The sequence below is a fragment of the Heloderma suspectum genome, chromosome 4 (assembly GCF_057233095.1).
Source record: "Heloderma suspectum isolate Gila_16-S chromosome 4, 16-S_ref, whole genome shotgun sequence".
In the NCBI taxonomy this organism is placed as follows: Eukaryota; Metazoa; Chordata; class Lepidosauria; order Squamata; family Helodermatidae; genus Heloderma; species Heloderma suspectum.
This window is the reverse complement of record NC_139461.1, coordinates 92139505-92166496: the sequence shown is the minus strand read 5'-3', so window position 1 is coordinate 92166496 and position 26992 is coordinate 92139505. Positions and strand designations below refer to the sequence as shown.

Sequence of the window (26992 nt, the reverse complement as noted above, 5' to 3'; positions counted from 1 at the left end):
CCGGCATTTCTCATGATGTACTCTGCATGTAAGTTAAATAAGCAGGGCGACAATATGCAGCCTTGTCGTACTCCTTTCCCAATTTTGAACCACTCGGTTGTTTCATGTCCGGTTCTTACTGTTGCTTCTTGACCCTTGTACAGGTTTCGTCTGAGGTGTAACCAAGGTCAAAACACAGATAAACTGTCCAATACACAGTTCAAAAAGCAGAGTCAAGCAGAGGTCAGCAGCAGAGAGAATCAGGCATGAGACAAGATCAAGGATACAAAAAACTGGTGCTGGTAGAACATTGTTTCCAGCAGCTAGTAAGCTCTGTCTGAAGGCTTATATCGCCAGCGCTTCCAGAGCCCCACCCAGTGTTCAACTGCAACTCATTACAGGCTCTCTGGCAAAAGCCCTACTCATGAGGAGGATCTTGTTCATGAGGAAACCTCTATTGTAAATCACATGGGTTCCTCTGACCTGCCTTTTGAGACAACTATGCCCTCGGGGGGGGGGAATAGGGGGTGGGTCTGCCTCTGCTTCAGAGGCAGAGTCCCTTCCCTCTTGTGGGGATGGACCTGTGGTCATCTCCCCTGATGGCTCAGGATTGTCCTGCTCTTCTGATATGGGGTATTCTCTGGTGTTCTTTGTCATTGGGATCGCTACCGCCTTTTCTGAAAAGGATTCATCCAGTGAATCCAGGGAACATGATCCTATGCTATTCCAGATGGTCCCTCAATCATTTAGAGCAGATTTTCAGGAGGCTGCAAAGGGAACTGGTGAAAATCACCTCCTTCTGCCTTCCACCAGCGGGAGAATCCCATGAATGAAATTTCATTTACGGAAACTTAAAATCTACAGATGTCAGAGAATTCTGCCATGGACTGAAATGGGATTGAATTCCCTTCAGTCCATGCCACGGAATCCTCTGCGGAATGGCACCACGAGGTCCTGCGGAGCCAGCAGTCATGCAGCTTTTTTTTCGTCGTCCACAAAGGGTCGCAGAATTTTCATAAATAAAAACGCAGAGTAGTATATTCCAATAATAAATACTTTAAGTTTTTTTAAGAAATGAATTGTGCTGACTGCCTTGTTTGTGGGTGTTCTTTTTAAATGGAAATCCTCCATCTCTGTTAAAAGGAAAACCCTTTTAAAATGACCATGCCGCTCCAGGACCAGCATGGTCATTTTAAAAGGGTTTTTCTTTCTTTAAAACAGCATTGCTTTAAACAAAGAGTTTATCGCTCAGGCACACCTAACACAGCCTTCTTTTGGGAAGCCCCTAGGAAGAGGAAGTGTTTTGCCTGAAAGTAAACAGAGACGGAGAACTTCAATTTGTTAAAAAAATACATAAATATTTATGAAAAATAGCGATTTTTACGGAAGTTATATGGACTCACGGAGATGGCTGGGCACCGGAATTACGGTTCTTGGTACAGATTTATCTTCGTAATTTTTGGAGCAGAAAAAATGAGGAGAATTCCGGGGGCTTGTGAACGGTAGAATGGAGCACTGGCTGCAAACTGCAGAAGTCAAGCGACACTGAAGGTACACAATTCGTACATCTATTAAAATCCCAACCAGTGGGTTGGACCCTAATTAAGCTGGTTACATTTCATTCCCACTAAAATCAATGGGCTTTAAGGGTGCAACCCATGTATGTTTAGACAGAAATAAGTCCTACAGCTCCAGCCATTCCCAGCCAGCATGGCTGGCTGGGGGATGCTGAGAGATGTAGGATTTATTTCTGTCTATGTATGCATAGGATTGCACTCTTATGACTAACTTTTCACATGGATTTCAATGGGACCTAACTGAAGTTAAGTTAGTATGGATTCAGCTCTGCATGTTTGGATTTTAGCAGACCCATCCTGAAGGCTCTAGGTGGGTAACATTGCATCAATAAGGGTGCAATCCTACGCAGATAGGCAGCTGCCTCCGAACTTGGAGACGACCGCCTATCCAGTGCAGGGCAGCAGAAGCCTGGAGGGGATTGTTCCCTCCGTGCTTCTCCTGCCCTGCATTTTCAGCTAGACAACCGATTGTGGCTGTCTAGCTGCAGGAGAGCAGAGTGGGGGAGGAGGCTGCCGTATGACACCTTGGATATACAGGCATTTCCACCCTCCCTGCCCTGGAACATCTTCCAGGAATGCCCTATTTCGGCCGCTCTGTGCTCCTCTTGTGAGCACAAAGCATGAGGCTGTTCTGTGCTGCCTCCAAGGCAGCACGGAAGTTGGGGGAGGTCGGTTCTCTGGGAACTGTCCTTGGAACGTGGGCTCCAAGGTTGGTTCCCAGAAAACTAGATATCCGATCGTTGTCTAGCCACTGACTAGCAGCCATAGGATTTCTCCCTAATGTATTTAAAATAGCCACCTAAGAGTGGAACAGCTAGGATATAGATCACACACACACACACTGAACACATGTAATCTGTATCCTTGAAAATGGAGGACACAACTAGGGATGTACGAAACTGACTTACCTTTCACAGATTATGTTGATGGTGGGGGGGGAGGCATTCCGTCCCTCCCCCCGGAATCCTGGCCGGGGAGGAGGTGCTCCATTCCTTCCCCCCGGAATCCTTGAACGGCCGGCTGTGCTCTGCAGCAGCTCCGCGGAGCAGCCAACCAGTCCCGGCCCATCCAGGCCAGAGCCGTCCGCAGCCAGATTTCCAGCTGCGGAGGGATCTGGGTAAAAAAAACACAAAAACCCAACGCGTACGCAAATGGCGGTGGCTATGGCCGCCGCCATTTGCGTTCCTTCTTTTTACCGTCTTAATCTCCGTAAATATTTACGTAGACTATGATGGCAAAAATCAAGGGGAACGCAAATAGCATAGCGGGCGCCATTTGCGTCCCCTTTTGATTCCCCGTTTTAGCCTACGTAAAGATTTACATAGGCTAAAACGGTGAATGAAAAAGGGACGCAAGTAGCGCCCGCTATGCTATTTACGTTCCCCTTGATTTTCGCTGTCATAGTCTATGTAAATATTTATGTAGATTAAGATGGCCAAAAACAAGGAACGCAAATGGCGGCGGCCGTACCCGCCACCATTTGCATATGTGGGTTTTTTTTTTTAAAACCTACCCCCAACCGTGATAGGCTATGTAAAGATTTACGTAGCCTATCACGTCTTTTTTTTTAAAAAATTTAAACCTAGCCATGATAGGCTATGTAAATATTTATGTAGCCTATCACGTCTTTTTTTTTTCCCCACAAGCCTGGAAATGGCGGCAATGGCAGCCGGTCGGAAGACAGGCCGCCGATGCCGCTGGAGCCGGAGCCACCCGGAAGATCCACCCCAGGAAAGTCTCATCCTGGGGGGGATCTGTGGGGGGGGGCGGGGGGGGGGCAGGCCATTCCACCACAGATTTCGGGGGGCCGAATGCACTGGCATTCGGCCTCACTGAGATCCATGGCGGAATTCTCTGACATCCCTAGGCACAACTTCCTTTTTAAGCCTATGTATTATTTATTAATTATTATACCACCCCATAGCCGAAGCTCTTTGGGCAGTTTACAGAAGTTAAAACATTAAATACAATATAAAAGTTTAAAAGCCTTTTATATAAAAGACTTAGACAATATACTCAAACAGCATATAACTAAAAACAAAGTTAACTGTCATAACTAAAGAACATCCAGAACCGATTAAAACTCATTGTGTGCTGCCAAATGCCTGGGAAGAGATAGGCACCAAAAAGATAACAATGTCGGTGCCAGGTGGACCTCATCAGGGAGCTCATTCCACAGCTGAGAAAGCCCTCTCCCTCATTGTTGCCTTTCAAGCTTCCCTTGGAGGAGACACTTGGAGGAGGACCTTAGATGCTATGGGTGGTACATTTTGGGAGAGGCATGCTGTCAGATATTGTGGTCCCAAGCCATGTAGGGCTTCATAGGTTAAAACGAGCACCTTGAATTGAGCTCGGGAGCATATAGGCAGCCAGTGCAAGCGGGCCAGAGTCAGTCTTATATGTGTGGACCCAGTCCCAGTTATCAATCTGGCCACTGCATTTTGCATGAGCTACAGCTTCTGAACTGTCTTCAAAGGCAGCCCCATGTAGAATGCACTGCAGTAATCTAACTTGGAGGTTACCAGAGCATAAACAACTGAAGCCAGGTTACCAGATAGGGGTGTAGCTGGGCCACCAACTGAAGTTGGTAGAAGGCACTCCATGCCACTGAGGCCACCCGAGCCTCAAGTGACAAGGATGGTTCCAATATATACATCTGTGCAGAGGTCACCTCAAGTCATAGAGGTAGTGTGGTCAGGGCCAGAAGGCATAATCCTGACTGCACTCCCCCCCCCCAGCCATGAATGTAGTGGAATGACCACTCTGACCATGTAGATGTTGGGGGTTCCCTTCAAGCTTTCCTTCAACCATTCACTCTGCATAGGGATGTACAAATTTTGTAAAATCTCTTCTATGTGCAGTTTGCAGGCTTTCAGGTACCTGTGTTCCATCATCTGCTCAATTGGATTTTTTCCAATTTCTCAAATTTGTGCGAATTTACATTTGTACAAATTTGCACTTGCAAAAATGTAGGGGCCCCCTTGTGCATTTTCATGTTTTAACCTATAGGGGAAATGCACATTTTCACCAGTTTTTTTTAATTTTATCTATTTTCCTATGACTAAATGTGCATAAAATTCCAGAAAGTTTTTAAAAAAAGTCTGCGGAATCCATGTGACTTGGGAAAAGCTGGTCTGCTTGACAAGTGGATGGAGCATTAGAATAGGGATACAGTAAGTGCAATCTTTAGGCTAGAGTATAATGGTTTTGAGAATATTAAATTTAGATGCTAAGGACTCCATGTGCTAATTTCCCCCTATTATTTTATAACTGTTATTTTGATGCATCTTTAATTGGGATGTTCCTTTTAGCAAAGTTAATCTGCATGCTACATTAAAAAAAGCAAACAGACCCCAAGCTGGATACTGCTAACAGTGTGCAATTTAGAACAATGAAATTGTGGAAACTACTGAAATTACTTAAAATATTTGTAGGCTGTTTTAAGCTCCCAAGGAGGCTTAAGTAATAAAATCCCATACAATAATAAAACAGCAACATTTATAAAATAAATAAATACCAGCAATAATAACAAACATCCAGCCCAGACAGTAATAAAACTTTACAGACAACTGTAGCTAAAAGTGAAGAATAGTCCAAAAAAGCTGATCAAAGAGTCTTCCAGGTGTGAAGAACAGCATAGGATAGGATGCTACAGACTGCCTTCGCAAGGGTGGATAATTTGTTGTCCTCCAGATGTTTTGACCTACAAGTACAACTCCCATAATTCCTCACCACTGGCTATACTTCCTATGGGTGATGGGAGTTGCAGGCCAAGACATCTGGAGGACCACAACTTGCCTGCCTCTGCTTTAGAGGGAGGACATTGTGGACATTGTGGACAATCAGTGGACATTGTGCCTTTTTGTGTTTATGAAGTGTTTTCCCACTCAAGGAAGGCACTTCTGGATGCAAACCACTGGGAGACCAATCCAGAAAGACTTAGGGTGCAATCCTATGCATGTTCAGACAGAAAAAAGGCCTACAACTCCCAGCATTCTCCAGCCATGCATAGGATTGTGCCTTTAGTCATTACTAACTTGCTTCATTAGTTTTAATGGAAATGAAGCTGCACTTATTTGGGAGTGAGTCCTATTGAACTCAGTGGAATTTACTTTAGAGTAGATTTGCATAGGATTCTGCCGTTAGCCTCCAAAGGGATGGAGTACAATCACTGTTCTGCAATCTGCTGTTTCAGATGTTATTTACTCTCAGGAAAGTGTGTATAGGATATTATTGTTCTGTTACAACATCACATTAGTGAAAACAGGGGAAATAATTTTAATAATCTATGCATATTACTATAGGACAAAAAGGGGTTGTGGTTAGGGATGCTGGAGAAATCTGAGATGGATTAAAACGAGTTTGGCTTTCTAAGAATCCGACCTGCAGAATCTGCTGTGGATTGACACCCTTGGGTAGCACAGAGTCTGTGGACTTTGGGATCTTTTTTTTCACTTTCTCAAAATTTATGCAAATATATTTGTAAGAAAATATGCACGTTTCTGTGAGACTGGAAAAAATATGAGGGCAAAAGTTGAATTGAATGGGGGAAAATACGTAAATTACGTAAATTGTTGTGAACCCTCTTACCAAATTGTATGCATATTTTTCCACATAATGAAAAAAATTCTGCGAACGGACACCGGAATGAATGACATCACACAATCCATGAAACACACATGGGACAGGTTTCACAAAATCCAGACATCACTCGTTGTGGTAACAGAGGCTAGAGTTGTCATCAAAGGTATCTCAGTATAGAGGAATATCTATTATGGGCTGGATGCAGGCTTTGCGATACTTAGAGCAGACCCATTGAAATTAATGCTTAGCTGACTGGCTAAGTCCACTAATTTTCATGGGTCTACACTAAGTATGTTGAAGTCTGGATCCAACCTTATAGTCACCAGTCACTTATCTCCTGGTCCTGAATGAGAAATTTCTTTCTCATTTGAGAGAGTGCTTATGTAGAACCTGTTGCCATCATCATCATCTGAGAACATATCTAGCAAATCTACTTAGAAGAAAGTTTCACTGGCTTAAATAGGACTTACTTACAAGTATATGTGCCTGAGATCAGGGTGACTTGTGTTCTGCATATATTTATGAAAACGTATGAATATAATATTAGGGTTCTATGAACTTTCACGATGTAATGACAGGATTCAGAAATATGACAATCATACCTCTGCTTGCAGCTCCCAGGTCTTCATATCTTTTTGGCACCTGGCTCCAGTATCTTCCTCTACATCCTCCACAATTGTTTCCCCCTCAGTCTGATGTAAATCTTTATGTATACAAAACTGAAAGATAGTGGTTAGCTTCATCACTGAAAAATGAGGGTATCTGCATGTAAGCATTATAACACCCATGCAGCCCCCTATTCCCCCCCCCCAAAAAAAAAATCTGCTCTGGAGTGTTAGTGGAACAGTGTGGGAGGTGGGGCTGGAGGCTGCAGGAGAAGGAAGAAATTGCCAAAATCCCCTCCTCCCCTAGTTGCAGGCAAGAGTGTTCCTCCGGCTGGAACTCTGCTCAGGCGATATTACTGCCATCAGAAAGAAATTCTGGATCCAACCCATTGTGTATTTTTTGCTTGATAATATCAATGGAGTGCTTGAGAGATAAATACTTCTTTGGAACAAGAAATGATTGTTCTCAGCCTTTTTATATTTTCAGAAGGGACTTAAAAAAAAATCCATGGAGGGAGCAATCCTATGGACACTAGACATTGTTTTCCCCTTCCCCAAAGTCACATCACCCATCTAGGCAAAAATGCAGGTCAGCTGGAGCACAGAGGAGAGGATCCCCTCCATGCTTCAGCCACCCTGCATAGAAGAGTTGGCAGCCTCCAATTTCAGAGGCTGGCGACTATCCAGATAGGATTGTGCCCTGAAGGGCGAAAGAGTATGGAAGCAGAACATTTGGTTTTACCTATGTACCATCATGTTACCTGTAGTCATAGTACATGATGATTGTGATAAAATGTGTCCTATAAATTATAGAATAGCAATGGTGCATTTGACCCCTTAATAGGGATGTACGAAAGTCACTTACCTGTTTGCGGATTATGTTGATGGTGGGGGGGAGGCGGTCCGTTCCTCCCTCCCGGAATCCTCCACGGCAGGCTGTGCTCCGCGGCAGCTCCACGGAGCAGCCAACCAGGCCCGGCCAGGCCAGAGCTGTCCGCAGCCGGATTTCCAGCCGCGGAGGGCTCTGGGTAAAAACAAAAATAAAAACCGCGTACGCAAATGGCGGCGGCTACGGCCGCTGCCATTTGCATTCCTTATTTTTGCCCTCTTAATCTACGTAAATATTTACGTAGACTATGACGGCAAAAATCAAGGGGAACACAAATAGCGTAGTGGGCACTATTTGCGTCCCTTTTTGATTCCCCGTTTTAGCCTACGTAAATATTGACGTAGGCTAAAATGGGGAATCAAAAAGGGATGCAAATAGCACCCGCTACGCTATTTGCGTTCTTGATTTTCGCCATCATAGTCTACGTAAATATTTACGTAAATTAAGACGGCAAAAATAAGGAACGCAAATGGCAGCGGCCGTAGCCGCCGCCATTTGCATACGCGGTTTTTTGGTTTTTTTTACCCACCCAGCCATGATTATCACGTCATGTTTTTTTTTTTAACCCACCCAGCCATGATTATCACATCGTTTTTTTTTTTAAACCTAGTCATGATAGGCTACGTAAATCTTTACAAAGCCTATCACATCTTTTTCTTTCTTTCTTTCTTTTTTTTTTTACCAGAGTGGAAATGGTGGCGGCGGCAGCCGGTCAGAAGACCGGCCGCTGCCACCGCCACTGGAGCTGCCACCACCCGGACAATCCGCCCCAGGTGAGTCTCCTCCCGGGGGGGATCTGCGGGGGGGCGGGGGAGTGGCAGGCCGTTCCGCCACGGAGTTTGGGGGGCCGAATGCACTGGCATTCAGCCTCACCGTGATCCGTGGTGGAATTCTCTGCCATCCCTAGATCATAGGGATGTCAGAGAATTTCACCGTGAATCTCGGGGAGGCCGAATGCCAGCGCATTCGACCCCCTGGAATTGGTGGCGAAATGGTCTGCCCCCCCACCCCCCAGGACGGGACTTACCTTGGACGAATCCTCGTGGCGGCCGCGGCTCTGGCGGCGGTTCGGCGGCGGTTCGGCGGCGGCGGCTGCGGCGGCCAGTCTTCCGACCGGCTGCCCCCTCCGCCATTTCCAGTAAAAAAACAAACAAACCCAAAAAATGTGATAGGCTACGTAAAGATTTATGTAGCCTATCACGGCTAGATTTTAAAAAAATACCATGGTAGGCTATGTAAATGTTTATGTAGCCTATCACGGCTGAGTAAAACAACAACAACAACAACCGCGCGTACGCAAATGGCAGCACCCATGGGCACCGCCATTTGCGTTCCTTATTTTGGCACATCTAGTCTACGTAAACATTTACGTAGACTATGGCGAAAATAAGGGGAACGCAAATAGCGTAGCGTCTACACTATTTGCGTTCCCCTTATTTTCGCCGTAGTCTACGTAAATGTTTACGTAGACTAGACGTGCCAAAATAAGGAACGCAAATGGCGGCGCCCATGGGCGCCACCATTTGCGTACGTGCGTTTTTTTTGTTTTTTGTTTTACTCAGCCGTGATAGGCTACGTAAACATTTATGTAGTCTATCATGGCTGACTGCAGGGACGCAAACAGCGGCGGCTACGGCCGCCGCCATTTGCGGCCCGGCTGGCCAGGATTCAGGAGTGGAGGGATGGAGCACCTCCCCCCTGGCCAGAATTTCGGGGGGGAGGGATGGAGCGCCTCCCCCCCACTGCGACTCAAATTTCGTTCAAGGTAAGTGACTTTCGTACATCCCTAGATCATCCCTATGCAATATGTTTTGAAATACAAGTGATTTGAAAATATTTTGCAATGTTGAAATGATTCATCATTTTAAAACTAAAGTTTTATGTACGTTATGAAGTATGGGACATTAAATGTTGGGGACATTTAAATGTGTAGTTTGTTAGGTAAATCCACTTTAAGACAAGTTGTTTGTACATTATAAAAGATCAAATGAATTAAAACAGACAGCCTACAAGATAGAAAAACATAATTTTTCCAGCTGAATCTAATCACCAAGAGAACCGATTTTCTTGATTGTGGTTCAGAAAAGGAAATCTACCCCACCAGTTCTGAATATCCCAAATAACTTTGATGGCAAATCATGCCAAAGAAGTATTTGAAAATATGAATCACATCTTTTTTTCAGTTGCAGTGCCCAAGTAATGAAACTCCCCTTACCTGAAGGCCCAGTAAGCTCCTCTTAAATGGCTTTTCTGTGCAGTGTTAAAACTGTTTTATTTCCTAGTTAAGCATACATAGGATAGGCAACGTGGTGCCTCCAGATGTTCTGGTCTACAGCTCCTATAATTCCTCACCATTGGCCATCCTGGCTGCGGCTTATGGGAGTTGTAGCCCAAAACGTCTGGGGCACCAGGTAGCCTAAACTTGGGATAGGTTATCACTACTCTGTGAAGGAAAGACATTTTACAAAGAACTACACACCCAGAAGTGTTTCCTTTCATCATCATCATTTTATTTTACATATACCAGGATTTAATTTGATTAAGATTCAATTTTATTTAATTTTCCTATTGGAAAAACCAATTGTATAAAAATTAGGTTTTTGCTGTAAGAAAATTTCTGCTGGATCAGACCAAAGGCCTCTCTAGTTGAGCATTCTGTTCTCACAGTGGCCAACCGTATGCCAATGGGAAGCCCACAAGAATGACATGAGTGCAATGGTACCCTCCCACTTGTGTTCCCCAGGAACTGGTATTGAGAGGCATACTGCTTCCAGTACTGGAGATAAATAATACACAGCCATCATGACTAGCAGCCACTGATAGCCTCATCTTTTATGAATGTGTCTAATCCCATTTTAAAGCCATACAAGTTGGTAGCCAACACTACAAATTCCATAATTTAATGATGGACTGAGTGAAGAAGTACTTCTTTTTGTCTGTCCTGAATCTCCCGCCATTTAACTTCGTTGGATGACTCTGGGTCAGACTCTTTATTATGACAGGGGGAGAAACATGTCTACCTGTCTTTCTCTACACCATGCATCATTTTATATACCTGTATCATGGCCCCACTTACTTGCCAAATGTGGTTGAACCATAGATTTGTATAAAGGCTTTATGATATTGGCAGTTTATTTTTAATTCCTTTTCTAATGATCCCCAACATGGAATGTGTGCCTTTTCACAGCAGCAGTACACTGGGTCAAATTTTTCATCAAACTATCCACCACACGCCTGACATCCCTTTCCTAGTCAGTAATTGTCAGGTCTGTCTTTCCCCCCGATGCAATATTTACTTGTTCTTAATATTTATTGCACATATACCAGGATTTAATTTGATTAAGACTTTTGATGAAGTATTACCATTGGGAACATCCATTGTATAGGATATCAAGATTTTGGTGTCTTTTTCCTCTGGTGTAATATAGTTTTTGTTGTTCCAATATACTGAAAAGAAGAACTTCATCACAGAACAGGCAAAACCACAGACCCATGTATTAACTTGATTCATCTCAACTACTTCTTAGAACATCTCAACTTTATATTCCACAGCTAGGCAGAGGAAAGTTGGAACCCCTGATGTTCATTCCAAATGGTATCTTTAAAAAATCATCAGCATGCTTTCCTAGTAGTTGATTGGATTATGACAGACGAAACCGGCAGGGGTGGCTATAGTAATAGATTACACAAACTGTGTTCAAAACCCTATGTAAATGGCAAAAATTGTTTTAGGCAAAGGGATTATAGCAATTATTTCTTCTAATTTAATTTTAAATCTCCAAAGGGCAGCAGCTTTGGAGCATTCTGAACCAAAAGATCTGAAGTAAAACATGAGCTTTCATCTCTTAATTTCCCCCAATGACATCCTAACTTTGTAGGAAGCAAAAAGAGTGTTCACTAATTCCCACATGTGCTTCACAGTTTTACAACAAATATTTGGTTTACATTTCAAAGGACAGTGCTGTGCTCCCACATAACGCAACTCTTTAATGGTACCTGTAGCAGCACTGTATTACTGCTGCTCATTGTTGCTTCTTTACAAATAGTGGGAAAGGGACAGATAGAAATGCTTCATCTTCCTCATTTGATGTTAACCTCACTTGTTTATTATTTAAAAACAACATTTCACCACCATCTTCTTCCTAACATATGGAGCTTTAGAGAGATTGCTCTGACTCTTGCATTTTTTTCCTTCTATCAAACAGCTGTTGAAAGCACTTTCCCCCTTTGTTTTGGGCAACTTACTTCTTTTGTAAAAAAAAAAAAGAGTGATAATCTTGAAGTCAGCAGAAATTTGACTTGCAGCAAAACACGAATTCTAACAAAGAACAAATAGGTGCAGAAAAATGACTACATTTCAGAATAGTAGAAACAAATGGGTAAGAATAGAGATGTGTGAAATCCCTCTGAGAAGTTTCATTAGTTTTTCTGGTATCTGTTCAGTTTCCTTAGATGAAAAAAGAAACCTTCAAATTTTGCTTAGGTGAAATCTGGTCCCAACTGAGGAATGTGCAGAGGGTCCTGTTAAAAAATAAAATAAAATAATCTTACTCCCTTAAATTCCTCAGATGATTCATCTGAGCTGGAGCCTCCAAAATACACTTCTGATATTGCTTCCTGTTGTAATGCAAAGCATTCTGTGGTGGCTTGGTTTTGAATGGGCAATTAAGACCCATTACAACAGAAGACCTGCTCCTGGTGGAGACAAAACTGTGACTGAGTAAGCCTTTATACCAGAGGTGGAGAACATGTGATCCCCATAGGCCCCCCCCCCAGTGTAGCCCCTGCCACTCCCTGAAATTCAAGGGTACCATACACACACCACACACACACACACACACACACACACACCAGAATGGCATCCGTAGCTGCTATGGAGTCCCAAATGGGGCAAAAATAGCTTCAAATAAGCCTTTATACCAGAGGTGTAGCAGCTCTAGATGCCATTTTCCCTCCCTTGTTTTTGGCACCAGGGCGGGGAGGGGCGGTGGCCCATAGCAGGGGCAAAAATGGTTCCCAGACCAGAAGTTGCTCATCCCTGCTCTATACAGAGGCTTTATCTATTGGGAAAACATCTGCAACAGATATCCTTTTAAAAAAAGACAACTTAAAAAAATCTCCAAAGAAGGAAAGCAAGATTTAAAAATAGTAAATAAGGCACTTTTTATTTGTCAGAGGCCTATCTCTCAGGACCTCTTTTGGAGACCAGCAGGCCCATTAACCAATCAACTGCGGGTCACAGTAAACATGAAAATTCAAGTGTAAAACTTCTCAGGGGGATTTCACACTCCTCTAATCTTACCCATTTGTTTCTACTCTTCTGCAATGTAGTCATTTTTTCTGCACCTATTTGTCCTTTGTTAGAATTCGTGATTTGCTGCAAGTCAAATTTCTGCTGACTCCAAGATTATCACCCTTTTTTTTTACAAAAGAAGTAAGTTGCCCAAAATAAAGGGGGAAAGTACTTTCAACAGCTAGGGAGGATGAGAAGGCAGCAGCATGATGAGCTGCATAGCCCTCGAGAAGGGTGACCAAATACAAAAAACAGGTTCTTTGAATTGTTAACACAGAAGAGGTAATTACAGCAGGTGCTGCATGTCACGCAGGAGAAAGCATAGCAATGCCAGTTCAAATTCCCTCTTCTATATCACTATTAAAGCGCTGTCTGCTTTTTCATCTGGTCATGGTATCCTCAAAAGTAGGAGAACTTTTCTCTTTGGATTTTAGGCTAAACATAAGACTCTGTGAAATTATACTTTAGAGTCTGACCCTTTCATTTTTATGTTATTATATTTTTAAAAGTCTAAATTACATAGAACTATGCATAATGCGTATATCTCTTTGGTCATTTTTACCGACTCCAATGGAAAGGCTTACCTCCTCCGTTTTAATTTTACTTATGAAGAAACAGATAGTGCAATGAGCTTTTTTCTGAGCTTTTCAACTATCACCAAAACAACCTTCTTAAATGTAAATCTAGTTGGCCAGATAAAGTCGTGCAGAAAACTTAACAGAAATCAAGGCTTGACTGAATCCTTCCATGCCGTTTCCATATATATATATATATATATATATATATATATATATATATATATATATATGCCTTTCTTTCAAAGCTGAAACTGTTCTGTTTACATTCGAGCTTGATTGAAATTTAAAAAAAAGTTTCAGGAGCTCGTATGAAAGAACACATCTAAATTCTCTTTATTCTACATATTTAATCAAGCAGGTGTGGATGTATGTTTACATTTGCAGCAGGTGTGGGTACTTATCTGCACACTGTACACAGAATTTCAATGCATGATTACAGGGTTCTGTGTTTACATTCTACTTGCCAAGTTGAAAAGAAAACTGCTTTGCAATTCTCACATTATGAAATAGTTGGGGGTCTCAGGATGGTGGACCTTTTGCACCCCCTACTGATTCAGTTTCATTTCCTTGCTTCTCAGATTGAGGAGAAGTTACCAAAGCCAGCAGCCTAGCCTGATTTCCTGCCTTCTAAAAGGTTCTCCAAGCCAATTCAATTCAACCTGTTGTAGCTCATGCTGAAACAGAATATTTAATGATAAACCTGAAATGCCGAGCTAAGGATCCTAGAGTGGCCATGTGTCCTCTTTCATAAAGGATAGTCCTCTATTTGAAGGGCTGTCTAGTCCAAGTCTGGTTTAAGGATAAAGAACCATCAGAAGGAAGAGCTTGGCCTTGAAATTGTGCATCAACAGTACCTGGACAGCAAATTAAGCAAGGCATACAGGTCACCTGGTCAGTCTTCCACAATATGGTTAGATGTATGGTATTTCTATTGAAATTATAATAATTATTTCTAAATTTGCAACTATACATATAAATGAGCATTCATTCATTTATTCATTCATTCATTCATTCATTTCTATACCACCTAATAGCCGAAGCTCTCTGGGTGGTTCATATGCACATTTTATGCAAATTGGTGCCCACTTTGGGGGTTCTGCAAGCTCACTTTTTTGGTGATTCACATGTGGCAACCCTAGCATATGTGCACACCTTCAAGTGTGTGCTGTAGAGTTCTCTTCTAAAGGCAGTTCCTTCTTCTGCTTTGGCAGCTACTGCAGATGGGTCCTTAACTTCCTGGGCAGCTTTTGGGAAGGGGAGGGCTCAAGGGGTTGGGAGGCAGAACCTCAGAAGCCTGAGATCATGCTCAGATGTTCTTCCTGCAACTCTTTGGATCCCACCCTAGGTGATGATAAGCTTTCCAAACTTTGCTAATATTTTACTATTTTCACTTGTTCATCTAATGCTTTACTACTTACTTCATCTAGTATTAAAGGCTCTATTAATCCCTTGTTGTTGTTGTTATGATTATTACTAAAGCATTTTTACCTCGCTTTCCGGTCAAAAACAGCTCCCAGAGCAGCTCACAAAGGTCAATAAGGTAGTTAATCTATGTAGTTGACTATGCACTTGAAAATTAATTCAATATGATCCATGAGAGAACAGCATATACACACGAGCCCTATGCAGGCATTCACCTGCTCATGTGTAGGTAAGGATGTCCGAGAATTCCGCCATGGACACCAATGAGGCCAAATTCCAGGGAATTCAGCCTCCGAAGTCTGTGGCAGAACGATTCCACTCACCTTCACCTCCCGCCGGACCATCACGGAGCTGAATCCTCCTGGCCGGTGGCTCCATTCCACAAGTGATAAGGCCACCATTGCCATCTGTATTGCTGCTGAGCAGCAACAGGAAGTGCTCCGGATGCAAATGGCATCTGCTACACCGTTTGCGTCCCTGTTTTTCCTCACGATAGGCTACGCGTCTGTATTTACATTGATATTTACGTAGCCTATCGTGTGAAAAAACAGGGACGCAAATGGTGTAGCAGACTCTATTTGCGTCCAGATCACTTTCTGTTCCTGCTCAGCAGTGACATGGCATGGCAATGGTGGCCATATCACTTGCGGAATGGAGCCGGCTGGTGGCTCCGCGGACTCACCACAGAGCGGAGCCAGCCAGCGAGGATTCTGGGGGGGAGAAACGGATCACCTCCCCCCTGTGGACCCCCCCGCGGACTCAAGGTAAGGGGATTTGTACATCCCTATGTGTAGGGCTAAAATGGGATGGGTGACGTTGGTGTGGATGTAAGCTCTGCCTCCAATGTCCCTGCATGTCCAGCTGCCAATTAGACTTCTGCGCATTGAGCATGATGATTTGAAAAGGGTTCTGAAAGTGCATGCATGCTTACAGAGCTTCCATAATTGTGAACCCTGCCTCATCAGAATTTCTGATCATGAAAGCTTTGTAAGTGCATGTCTAACTGTCTGCCAGGCACGTAGGGACATTGTGGGCAGAGTATACATGCATGCCTATGTCCCCCATTCCACTTTAGCCCTATATATGAGAAAGCGAATGCCTGAACAAGGCTATAGGTGTCTATTTAACATTGCAATTCTATACATGTCTACTCAGACATAAGTCCACTTAATTCAATGGGGTTTACTGCCATGTAAGGGTGTATAGGATTGTAGCCTAAAGGATGCAAAATTCTTTACCATGAAATTGGAAGCTTCTTTTTTTTTCTCAAATAAAATCCAGTTAGGTCTAACTTGTATGGATGGACTGCGATTTTAGATTGTTAGGAGCATCACAACCTTCAGAACATCTAACACTCATGTACAGTGAAATTACCCAATTTGATTCCCTAGTCATGTACTATACAGGGAGAAATCTGCTTCAAACATAATTTTAAAACATAGCTGTAACCTCTCAAAGTAATATTGATGTGCATCTTATCAAGTTTGTTAATGATAAAATGTAGCACCTGAAGCCATCTTGAGGAAGCAATATGGTAATTTATAGTTTCACATACATTTTACATCAATTTATCCTGCAGTCAAAAGACTTACAGGAAACACATGTAACATTTCAGATATTTCCATTAAATTACATCTGTCCTTTCCTTTGGTTAAAGAAAATGCAGATGCACTTACTATTTCTATTTCATATGAGTTTCCTGTGCAACCTAGGTACATTTTCTGCAAGAAAGGAGGAGAACATGCTATATCATCCACCAGAACAGTTCCATATAACTGCTATTACAAATAGCTGTATGTTCAAATAGCAAAGACAGCTTTAAAAAAGAAAACTAAAGTGATATGAGAAAATTCATTTTTTTTCTGTCAAAAAATAAAAGAAGGCAACCATGCTATTTGCAAGTCTATACTGCAGACCAGTGGTCAGTAACAGCATGTGCATATTTCTGTGGCTACAATGAAAAAAATCCCTACAACCTTTTTCACTGGACCAACAGAAGACTGCACATATTCATATTTGCCAGCACAAGCTTATGCATGTCTACTCAGAAGCAAGTCCCAGTGAGTTCCCAGGTAGGTGTCTATAGGATAGCAACTAAGTGGGATAATGAAACTTGCCACTGAATTGTATGTTTTCATGTCTAGTACTTGGATGTGTTAAACATTTGAAATACTTTGATTCTTTCTGAATTTTAGAGTTTTTTCCCTCCCAATATTGACTAGGATTTTAAAAAAAAACACAAATGGCTCGGATCCAAATGTACCTTGAGCAAGTGAAAAGGTACATTTGGTTGTGCAAGTTCTGTCCAGTCTGTCTTCCAATTCTGTCAAGTCCTGTCCTGCTCCCACCCCACCCCTGTGCCCCCATCCCACACAGTTCCTGAGGATTCTCCAGTAAGGAGGCTGCAGTAAGGAAAAGCCAGGAAAGCCCTGTTGTGTGAGCAGACTTCTGCTCAGTGCTCATACCTCTTTAGCTGGAATCCTATAGGAATGAATTCTACTGGAAAATATTGTTAGACTGTTATGATGTTATGCTGGCATATTGCTATTTTATTTATTTTCTCCCTTGGAGTGAATTATATGAATTGTATTTTAGCCCAGATATTGTATACCTCTTTATATTAAACATATTTAAAGAGTCAGTGTACAAAAGAATTTCAAAAGAATATTTTCAAAAGAATACTGATACATTCTCTGTTATGATAGCCATAATAATTTTAAGATTATATTCTAGGGATAGATCGATAGGTAGGTAGTAGTGGTGAAAAGGATGCATGTTACTCTTCCCATGTTACAATTTCATGCATCTTTTAACTGGATGTGTTTATGAAATCTTCCCCATCAAAATTTCTCCCTAGCAGGGTGGCACCAATGTGTTTCAGATTTGCTATTCTTCCGTTTTAGTGTTCCACAATTGGTGTAAAATCCAACATAAGTCTTACATCGAGTAGACTCATTGCGATGAATGAGACTTAAGTTTGTCATGACTAACTAAAATTACAATCATTTCAATTGCTCTACTCTATGTAGGACTTATGCTGGATTTTATGCAGACAACTGTGCATGACAATTTGCCGCAGCTTTCAGTTACTTCCATTCATTCGTCTCTTGGCCAGGCAACTGATGTGCACAAGTACTTGTGTGCATTCATGAAACAGCACAAAAACGAATCTGGATGTGCTGCACAAATGCATCAAGTTTCCTTTTTGCATCTTGTTTCATCAATATGCACAGGTACTTTGGATGGAAATAGACAGATGCAAGTGATCATATATGAAGCAACCCAAAACTGCAAAACTACACATGCACCAATTCTGGAATTAATTTTAAAAGCTCTCCATGTGAAATCAGAATAATGGAGCATGGAGTGAATGCAGGGTAGAGCTAACTCATGGAAATATCATGGAACAGGGAAAGTACATTCATCCCTACTTTTGACACAGCCATAATTTCATAGTTTTTTTTTTTTTTAAGAATTAAAAGAGGAAAACAAAAAGTGCTTCCATTTATTTTTCAGTTACCCATGACAACTGCCTTTTGCAATGTACCTGCTTTAAACTTCCCTGTTTGCACTTTCTCAACTCCTCGTATTTCCATTTCCACAGAGATTTTTCTGACTTCACCTTCTCTATCTCTTTTTCCAGAGATGAGCGGATCCTGCAATGTAACAAGAATTGTAGCAAAACAGTACTTAAAACAATGATGGTGTCTCCAGGATTACATTGTTCAACCTGTGTTGTTGTTGTTGTTGCATTAGCAGAGAGGGAATTATATCTTTAAAAGCAATGGGCAGCCAGTCCTGAATCCAGTCCTGATTCTATTGGGCGTTTGCCAGCAGGGCAGGGGCTATTGTTTTGCCTCTCCCTCCTCCTAAAAGTGATTTCCTATAAGAAAGTCCTCTTCCTCTGTGTTGGGAGTGGATGAGGATGGAGGCCTCTCCCTCCCCACCACCTAGCCTGCCCCCAACATATCCATCTCATCCCTTCATGAGGTCAGATTCTGACCTCAGGAGAGGAAGCTGCTATGGAGCTTTCTGCTGGGGTAGGGGAGGGGTGGGAGTGAGATCCACAGTTGAGTCTCCTCCTCTGTCTCCAGCCTTAGAGGAGTATATTCACTGTATCCTATATGCTGTCTGGGGGCCATTAGATTGCTCTCTCAGAAGTCCATTTAGAAGTATTTCATGTAAGACTATTGTTTGAACAAAAGGAAATAGGTTTTTAACTTACTGTTTCTCCTTCTGCAAGATTTTCTGTGATTCATAGAGATGCAAATGCAACACTGATATATGTATTGTTTCATCATCCTGAGAATCGTCTTTGCTTGGATTAGGATTTTCCAGAAAAAATGGAGTACATTTGCCTTTAGAATCAAGAATTTCCAGATTGATTCCCATATCTTGGTGATCTCCTAAAGGATTTGTAGTTGCATAAACTTCCTAAAATGAAAATTGCATGAAGACCAATTCACTTATCAGCAAAACATTTACTTATATCATATTGGTAATACATTTGTGGAGGATTGGAAAACTGCCTCCCAATGCTTGGTGACAGGATTGAGTTTTGATTGGTATAATACTGCATCAGACTATATTTTAATACTGCACTACTGTGGAATGGATTAAAGGCTGATCTCCTGGGGGGAAAACAGAAACAAAAATATGTATTAGGAATGGTGGGTTTAAGTTTTCACAATGCAATCCTATATATACCTACTCAGAAGCCAGTCACATTGAGTTCAATGGGGCTTATTCTCAGGTAAGTACGTACAGGACTGCAGCCTCTGTGTGTTTAGAATTACAGAGGAAAATGGTTCCTCTTTGTAATTTAAAAAATGCCCATATCTATTTACCTGACAGACACTTTCTACCTCAAAAACCTTGTTCTGGACATGTTTAACATGGTCTTTCTCCAGAAGCCCTATCTGATCCTCTTTCATCCAGCACACTTCAGAAAGACCAAAGTTCTTTTTCCAAATATTTTTAGCTTCCATTTCTTCATTCCCATTAAGCAAACCTTGGTTTATTTTTTTCAGGGCACTCAGGTCTTCCATTGAGGCTTCCAGCTTGAGCTTCAGTTGCCTCCCCTCCTCTCGAGCTTTATTTCTTTCAGCTCTAACTTTGCTCCATTTCTCCCGCCAGTTGGCAGTGCAGTCTGACCACCAACGCATAGTCTTCTCCATTTGGGCTGCCCTTGCCTTTGCTTCTTCAAGCTCTCGAACCCGTAGCTCCTCACAAATGTCCCAGTCACTGCTGTTATATATGTACATAGAGGGATGATAAGATGAAGATGGAAGGACTCCTGGTGATAAATTGCAGTTGCAGGTACTGCATGTTCTTGCATAGTCTTTTGATTCAATGTCACAAGGCTTTTTAGGTTGCTTTCTGAGAAACTGCTTGTCTTCCATTAAGTTGCAGATAGAGTCAAAATTCATGTCTCAGAATAATTCACTTGTTTCCACACCTAAAGTGAAAAAGGATGATGGAATTTGTGAACACTTTAATAAAAAAAGCCCAGGTCAGGAAGACCATTCCATTTGATTCAATGCAAAGTCTCTCATTTATTTCACCATGTCTAAGACTGGACTTATCACTAGCTTAATTTATATCATAGAATAGTTATAGAATAGTAGGGTTGGAAGGGGCCTACAAGGCCACTGAGTCCAACCCCCAAATATAATTACAATTAATTCACCTTTTGTCATAACAAAGCTAATTAGATAAGTTAATAAATTAGGTAGAATCAGGACCAGTTTACATAACTGCCCTTCCCTTCCCATCCCTCATTGGAATATGATTTTCTCCTCAATCTCCTTGCAGCAAGGTTTATTGGAACTAGATTTTTTAAGGTAGTGTAGACTGTAGTGACAAGTATGAACAACCATGCCCATTGCTGCAGAGCATGGCAAGTCAATTTTTTTTTACTCTTTCTCAAAACCAAGTTTCAAAACCAACATTTCATCATGGGATGAACAAGGCTGGCAGAAATTGCTATTTCAGGAGGAATGCAGACTTCTATATCTAATATTAGAAACCACACACCTGCAAACCATCAGAATGGCATTTTAACAAAATATTTCATTTCTATACTTCCTCTCTACTCTCAGCTTATAAGTTACTGAGAACACATGGTAGTCTATCTAAAGAGATTTATATTTCCACTGAATTAAGTGTCCATGTTATAGTTTAAATCTCCTATTTTCCTTTATTTATTAAGACAAAAGCAGTTCCAAGTATATAAGATTGGACCAAGAGCCAAAGGAAACAATATATCATTCATTATCCCTAACACAACCAATTCCTAATACAAAACATAAATAAAACTCATCTACACCACTTGGTTTTCCCACTGAGCCTAACAGATTCTATAGCTGAGTTCAGTTGACAGCATACACAGCTCAAAGACCACCCAAATGACTTAGGAGAACATTGAATTTGTCAGTATTATTTCCTAGAAATGTTGCCACTTCAGGATGGGGGTGGGATGATAAAGAACATAAATGTACCCCCCCAATATGTGTTTTGTATCTCACAAAGTGCAGAATACACATATTTTGCATAGGCATAAGCATACGTGTACGGATTATGAATTCCCCCAAACAATAGGCAGCTCTTGAGTGCATCTAACGTCATACAGTGTTGTCGTCAACATTTAATCTGCAGATAACTACATCATGCATAAAATACTCCACCTTTTCCACAAGGATCTTCTTGAAGCTCATGATTTCTATGTCAATCTGTTACTGACTTGTCCTTCATTTACTCTTAGAAGAATTTTTGCTAGAATGAATAGAGAGAAAGTCAAAGCCTCAAACAGTGCTAAGACATAGCACTGCTGGCCTGCTATATCTAATATGAGTGCTATATCTAACATGCTACATCTAATATGAGTGCTATATCTAATATGCTAAGATATAGCATAGGTCCATGTGATCCCACATGGACCTATGGCCCAAGTGGAGTCCACCAGGAGAAGAGCCTTCAATGTAGCGGCCCCCTTTCTTTGGAACTCCCTGCCCCTGGAGGTCAGGAAGGCACCAACACTGTGTTGTTTCCAAAATCTGTTTTAGATATGGAGCGGTATACAAATATTGTAAATAAATAAATAAATACATAAATAAGATATATAGGACACTTTAATCAGAGATATGGAATGCTTACTGCATTTCAGTCTGCACCTTCCTTAGGGCACAAGAATATAATGTAAAGAAATATTTATTTAGTACATTTATACTCCAACTTTCTTCCATCATGCAACTCAAGGTTGCTTACATAGAGTTCCCAGGTGGTCTCCCAACTGAGCAGTCCCAAACTTGCTTAGCTTCAGCAAGGTGGCTGCACCTTGCCTTCAGACCATACCTATATCCCAGTACTGCACTCAACTAGCAGTGGGTGAATCTGTCAAGCTCAGGTTTGCTCAGATTGAGAATAGGGTTGTTGTTTTTTTAGCTCTTATGAAAATGTGTACATATTTTTGTGGCAATTTTTTTAAAAATGCATTTTTGTAAGCATTTTCAAATGTTCAATGTATGCATGTCTTCAAATGTAATACTTTTTTCAAGCAGTTTTCCAATGAATGAAGTATTTTGTGCATATTTCCTCCCAAATATGCACATTTTGTTTGTGTAATTTTTTGTGCTTTGGTGTGTGTGTGTGTGTGTGTGTATGTGTGTATGAGAACTACATAACAAACTTTAGAAATGTACAGATTATAGTGGAAAACCCTGTTCCAGTTTGATGTTAGGTATGGGAAGTGCAGGTTTAGTCATTTAAGTTTTGTTCGTGCAATTTTGTTTTGTTTGTGCAAATTTTGTTTTGTTCATGCAAGTTTTGTTTTGCTTGTGCAAATTTTGTTTTGTTCGTGCAATCTTTTGTGCTTTGGTGTGTGTGTGTGTGTGTAAACTACATAACAAACTTTAGGAATGTACAGATTACAGTGGAAAACTCTGTTCCAGTTTGATGTTAGGTATGGGAAGTGCAAGTTTAGTCATTTAAGTTTTCCCTGAAATGTGAACTTAGTGAAATTTTCACCCATCACTGTAGTCACCAGGACATGTCTGGAACACATTAGGCATCTTATATCTCTGATTAAAGTATCCCAGCACTCTTCTGAGGCTTTGCTTTTGTGTTTCTGGTGTCAACCGCCCTTCCCAGTCAGTTCTGCTAAAAGACCAGACAGTTGCATTCTTGTGATATTTGCCTCAACATCAACTGCCTACTGTGCCACTGGAAGAGATAACCACTACAGATGTCACACATGTATACACTATGATTTACAATCAGATGGCTTTTCAGGGCGGGATTGTGATTTAAAAGAAAAAGGAACCTACAAGGAAAAGACTGCAATTCTCAGTGCAAAGTCCCAGTGGAAAAACCAAGCCATATGGATGAGTTGTATTAGTATTTTGCATTCAGAATTGTTTGTGATATGGTTAATAGATAAAATCTTGTTTCCCTTAGTTTTTGCGCTGTTACTCATTTTTATTTTATTTATTTCATTTCTATACTACCTAATAGCCAAAGCTGTCTGGACAGTTCACAAAAATCACAAAACAAAACCATAATATAAAACTTTAACATACAGTACAATTTTTTTAAAAAACAACAACAACAATGTAGAACAGCTAACAAATAGTTACAATAAGATACCGGGACCTGATAAAGCAACTGACATGAAAAACCCATCATATCCCATAAAATGCCTGGGAGTAGAGGATAGTCTTCACCTGCCACTGAAAAGATGACAGTTTTGACACCAGGTGGACCTCACTGGGGACAGCATTCCACAATTCGGGGGGATCACTGAGAAAAACCTCTCCCTTGTTGCCATCCTCCGAGCCTCCCTTGGAGGAGACACTCGGGTCAGGGTCTCAGATGATGAACCTAGCATACAGGTAGGTTCATACCAGGAAAGGCGCTCCATCAGGTATTGCAGTCACAAGCTGTATAAGGCTTTATAGATCAAAACCAGCACCTTGAATTGGGCTCTGAATCATACAGGCAGCCAGTGCAATCTTGGGAACATTTTACTTCTAGCATCATTCATTGCTGCAATTTGTATTCCTTTGATTCTTCTCCTGCATGTTCATATGGGATAGATAACAGTGAAGAAAATGTGCCAAGCCATAGCCTGGCTCCAGATGTGGTCCACTGCTGATACTGATACTAGTGTCTGGTTAGTCAGGATCTATAGACCAATAACAAGCAGGTGGACCTATAGTGTAGGGTTACTTTGTAGTAATGGAGAACAACATATTTCTCCTAAGCACAATCTGCAGATAAAATACTAAAGAAGGGGACTTGTATGTGCAACACTTCAGTTGACTGGCATGGACTGACGCCCTAATGGCCTGTTAGTCCAGCTTTAGAAGAAGAAAAAAAAGTTATTGGCAAAACACCTAAAAGAAGGACTTGACTACAGAGTGAAGACAAATCTGGAGACAATTTCCTTAACATAAATTAAAATTGATTTCAGAAGCAATTATTTACATTCCTGAATCTCCTCAGATGTTTAGCCAATAAAATCCCATCTACTAACAATGTGATTTCATACATATTTTTCTTGGTAAATTTGTTACCATAGTTTAAAGAATCTACTTTACATGGCTTTGACACATTCTGTGACAAAAGATTGCCCACAAATAATCCATTGGTTACACCATTACTGTTTCTAACCCTCCTTTTCATAGAATAGTAGGGTTGGAAGGGGCCTACAAGGCCATCGAGTCTAACCCCCAAGCAACCTTTTATTTACTTTGTTTTGAAGACAGAAATATAGGAGAATTTACTAGAGAAGATACTGCTCCTATTTTACAAGCCACAACATTTCATTTCTATAAAGAGCAATGAATAGAAATCTAACAAGATAAAAGCAGCTCTTTAAAGTAGCTGGAGCATGCTGGGAGTTGTAGGACTTTTTTTCTGTCTGAACATGCATAGGATTGCACCCTTAGAATCTAATACTTTTGACAATAGAGATTAACACCATGCAAAGCCACAGTTGTGGTGGTGGCAATGATGATCATTTATTAGTAGCACTACTGACATTCAATAAACCATAAAATACAAATAAACAATAAATCTCTTTTATTCATTCTGACTCCCTCCTGCAATACGATCAGATAAGAGATTGTGTGATGCAACCTATTGCCTTGTCTTTCTAGGATAGATAAAGACAATACACACAGGTTTTATACATGGAACAAAGGTCTACTCAAGTTTGACCATATAAGACATTTGGGAAATGCTTTTTTTTTTTTAAAGGCCAACCTTCGTGTTCTCCTACTCTCAACCCAGAGTGAAGTAAATGGCCACATGCCCAGATCAACAGCAAGTTCTTGATTAAGCGTGCGGCTTTTAGCATCACACTTGCAATTTGAGCACAAGCATAACACATAAGAGGAAGCTCAACAATAGCTACTGTCTGGACAGTGCGGGTATTGTATTCATTTTTTGAAAATTCCTATACAACCAATTAAAACAGTGCTCAGTGAATTGAATAAAATTATAAAGTCTAGCCTGTGAACCACTAGACTTCACCAGTTCAGGTTAATTCTAGAATTGCATCTAAGAAAATTCCCAGCTGGGTGTTTCAGGAATAATTTGCCAGCAAAAGAACCAATATTCACTTGTTCCAATTCGCCAGCCACCTGGCTTTTGAGGTACAAAATATATTTGCCTAGCTCTTCCCTTTGCTCTTTCTAACTACTTCTCATTGTTCATTGGGGTATTATGAAAACATGTAAGACACATACTTCGCTCCCTTGGGTTAAGAACAGCATGGCTAGAATAATCAAGATCTATGGTCAACTAACAGGTAGATATTTTCTGGAGATAGCGCATAATACTGCAGTCCCAACGTGTTCACTGGACTCAAGATTCAGCTACAGTCTATAGGATATGGGTGGCTGCTACCAAGGCCAGATCTACACCTTGTGCCATATCAATACAATGCTATCATGGTGACGCTGTATCCCTCTTGCGCGTTTATGCCCCGTGGCACACACAATGATATATGTTGCAGTATTTTGGATAATACAGAACAAAAAGCAGGAAATAACACTAGAGAAGCAGTATTTGGGTTACATAATGAGCCCCAACAGTTATCAGTGCACTTCAGTACTAATAAAAAGCAGTAGTGTAGATCTGGCCCAACACAGATGTCCTGCAGTGTTTACCTGATAACTTTTCATTACACACAATTAATGAAAAGTGTCTTGATGACACTTCATTCAGAATTTCCCTGCCCCACTCTTCTTTATTGGGATCTATTTGTGGGTGGTGAGGAAATGTTGTGCATGATGATGTCAAATCACATATCCTGTTTAATAAACTGTTGCATGAGATATTAGGGATAAATGCCCTACCCAGTGCCAGCTTGTCTGGCTGAAAGGGGGGGGGCCATTGCGGGCGGGTGGGGTGACAAGACGTATGGGCCTCTGATTGGTGCACCCCAGTCGCACCACCGGTCGGGGAGGAGCAGGCCGAGTTGTCTTAAACTCGACCCCCCTCCCTATCTCAGCTCTTTGGTGCGATGCAGCTATTGAGAGCTAAAGACTCGCCTGGATTCGACGGGGGATTCTTGCCTGCTGGAGACCGGCTTCGTCGTCGTCTTTCCAGCCACCTGGACTCAGCATGCTTCTGCGCGCCAAAGCTTCTCTTCACGCGCGGCTATCGAGTTGCTGGCACTCGCAGCGGGTCTTGTGCGCTTCGGCGCCGCTCCCGCTGGGGCGGCGCCTGCTGGCTGTCGGGAGAGCCAATGTTGCTGGGTGATATCGTGTCCGCCCCCCCTCCTTCCCTCCCTCCTTGCCGGCTCATCTCCTTGAGCGCCCGCCCGCTTGAGCGCGAGACCTCTCCTCTCCGCAGCCGGCCGTTACTCCTGTGTGAGCGCCGGCTGTGGCTCCTGGTGTGTCCCGGGTCGGGTGCCTTACTCCCTCCCGGGGGTCCAGGTGGGGAGGCGTGCGCCCGCCTGCCTCCTTGCTCGGCCTTTGTTCACCCCCCCAACCACGTCGCCCGCCCGCTCGCTTGCCCACCCGCCCGCCCGCTCGCTCGCTCAATCACCTGCCCCCTCA

At 41.9% G+C, this 26992-nt stretch overlaps 1 protein-coding gene across 3 annotated transcripts in view; it reads right to left on the bottom strand.

The window, feature by feature from the left end:
• The window catches only part of CCDC102B (coiled-coil domain containing 102B), a 158948-nt gene that overhangs the window by 109616 nt on the left and 22340 nt on the right, over nt 1-26992 (bottom strand). For 2 of the 3 annotated variants that reach the window (XM_084849958.1, XM_084849959.1), the window contains exons 2-6: nt 19775-20385; nt 19153-19361; nt 18475-18583; nt 16604-16648; nt 6743-6859 (exon numbers count right to left, since the gene is read on the bottom strand). In XM_084849958.1, coding sequence (XP_084706084.1) covers nt 6743-6859; nt 16604-16648; nt 18475-18583; nt 19153-19361; nt 19775-20356 — 1062 coding nt within the window. In that variant the 5' untranslated portion in view covers nt 20357-20385. The remainder of the gene's footprint in view (nt 1-6742; nt 6860-16603; nt 16649-18474; nt 18584-19152; nt 19362-19774; nt 20386-26992) is intronic. The other variant, XM_084849960.1, reaches the window with a different exon arrangement.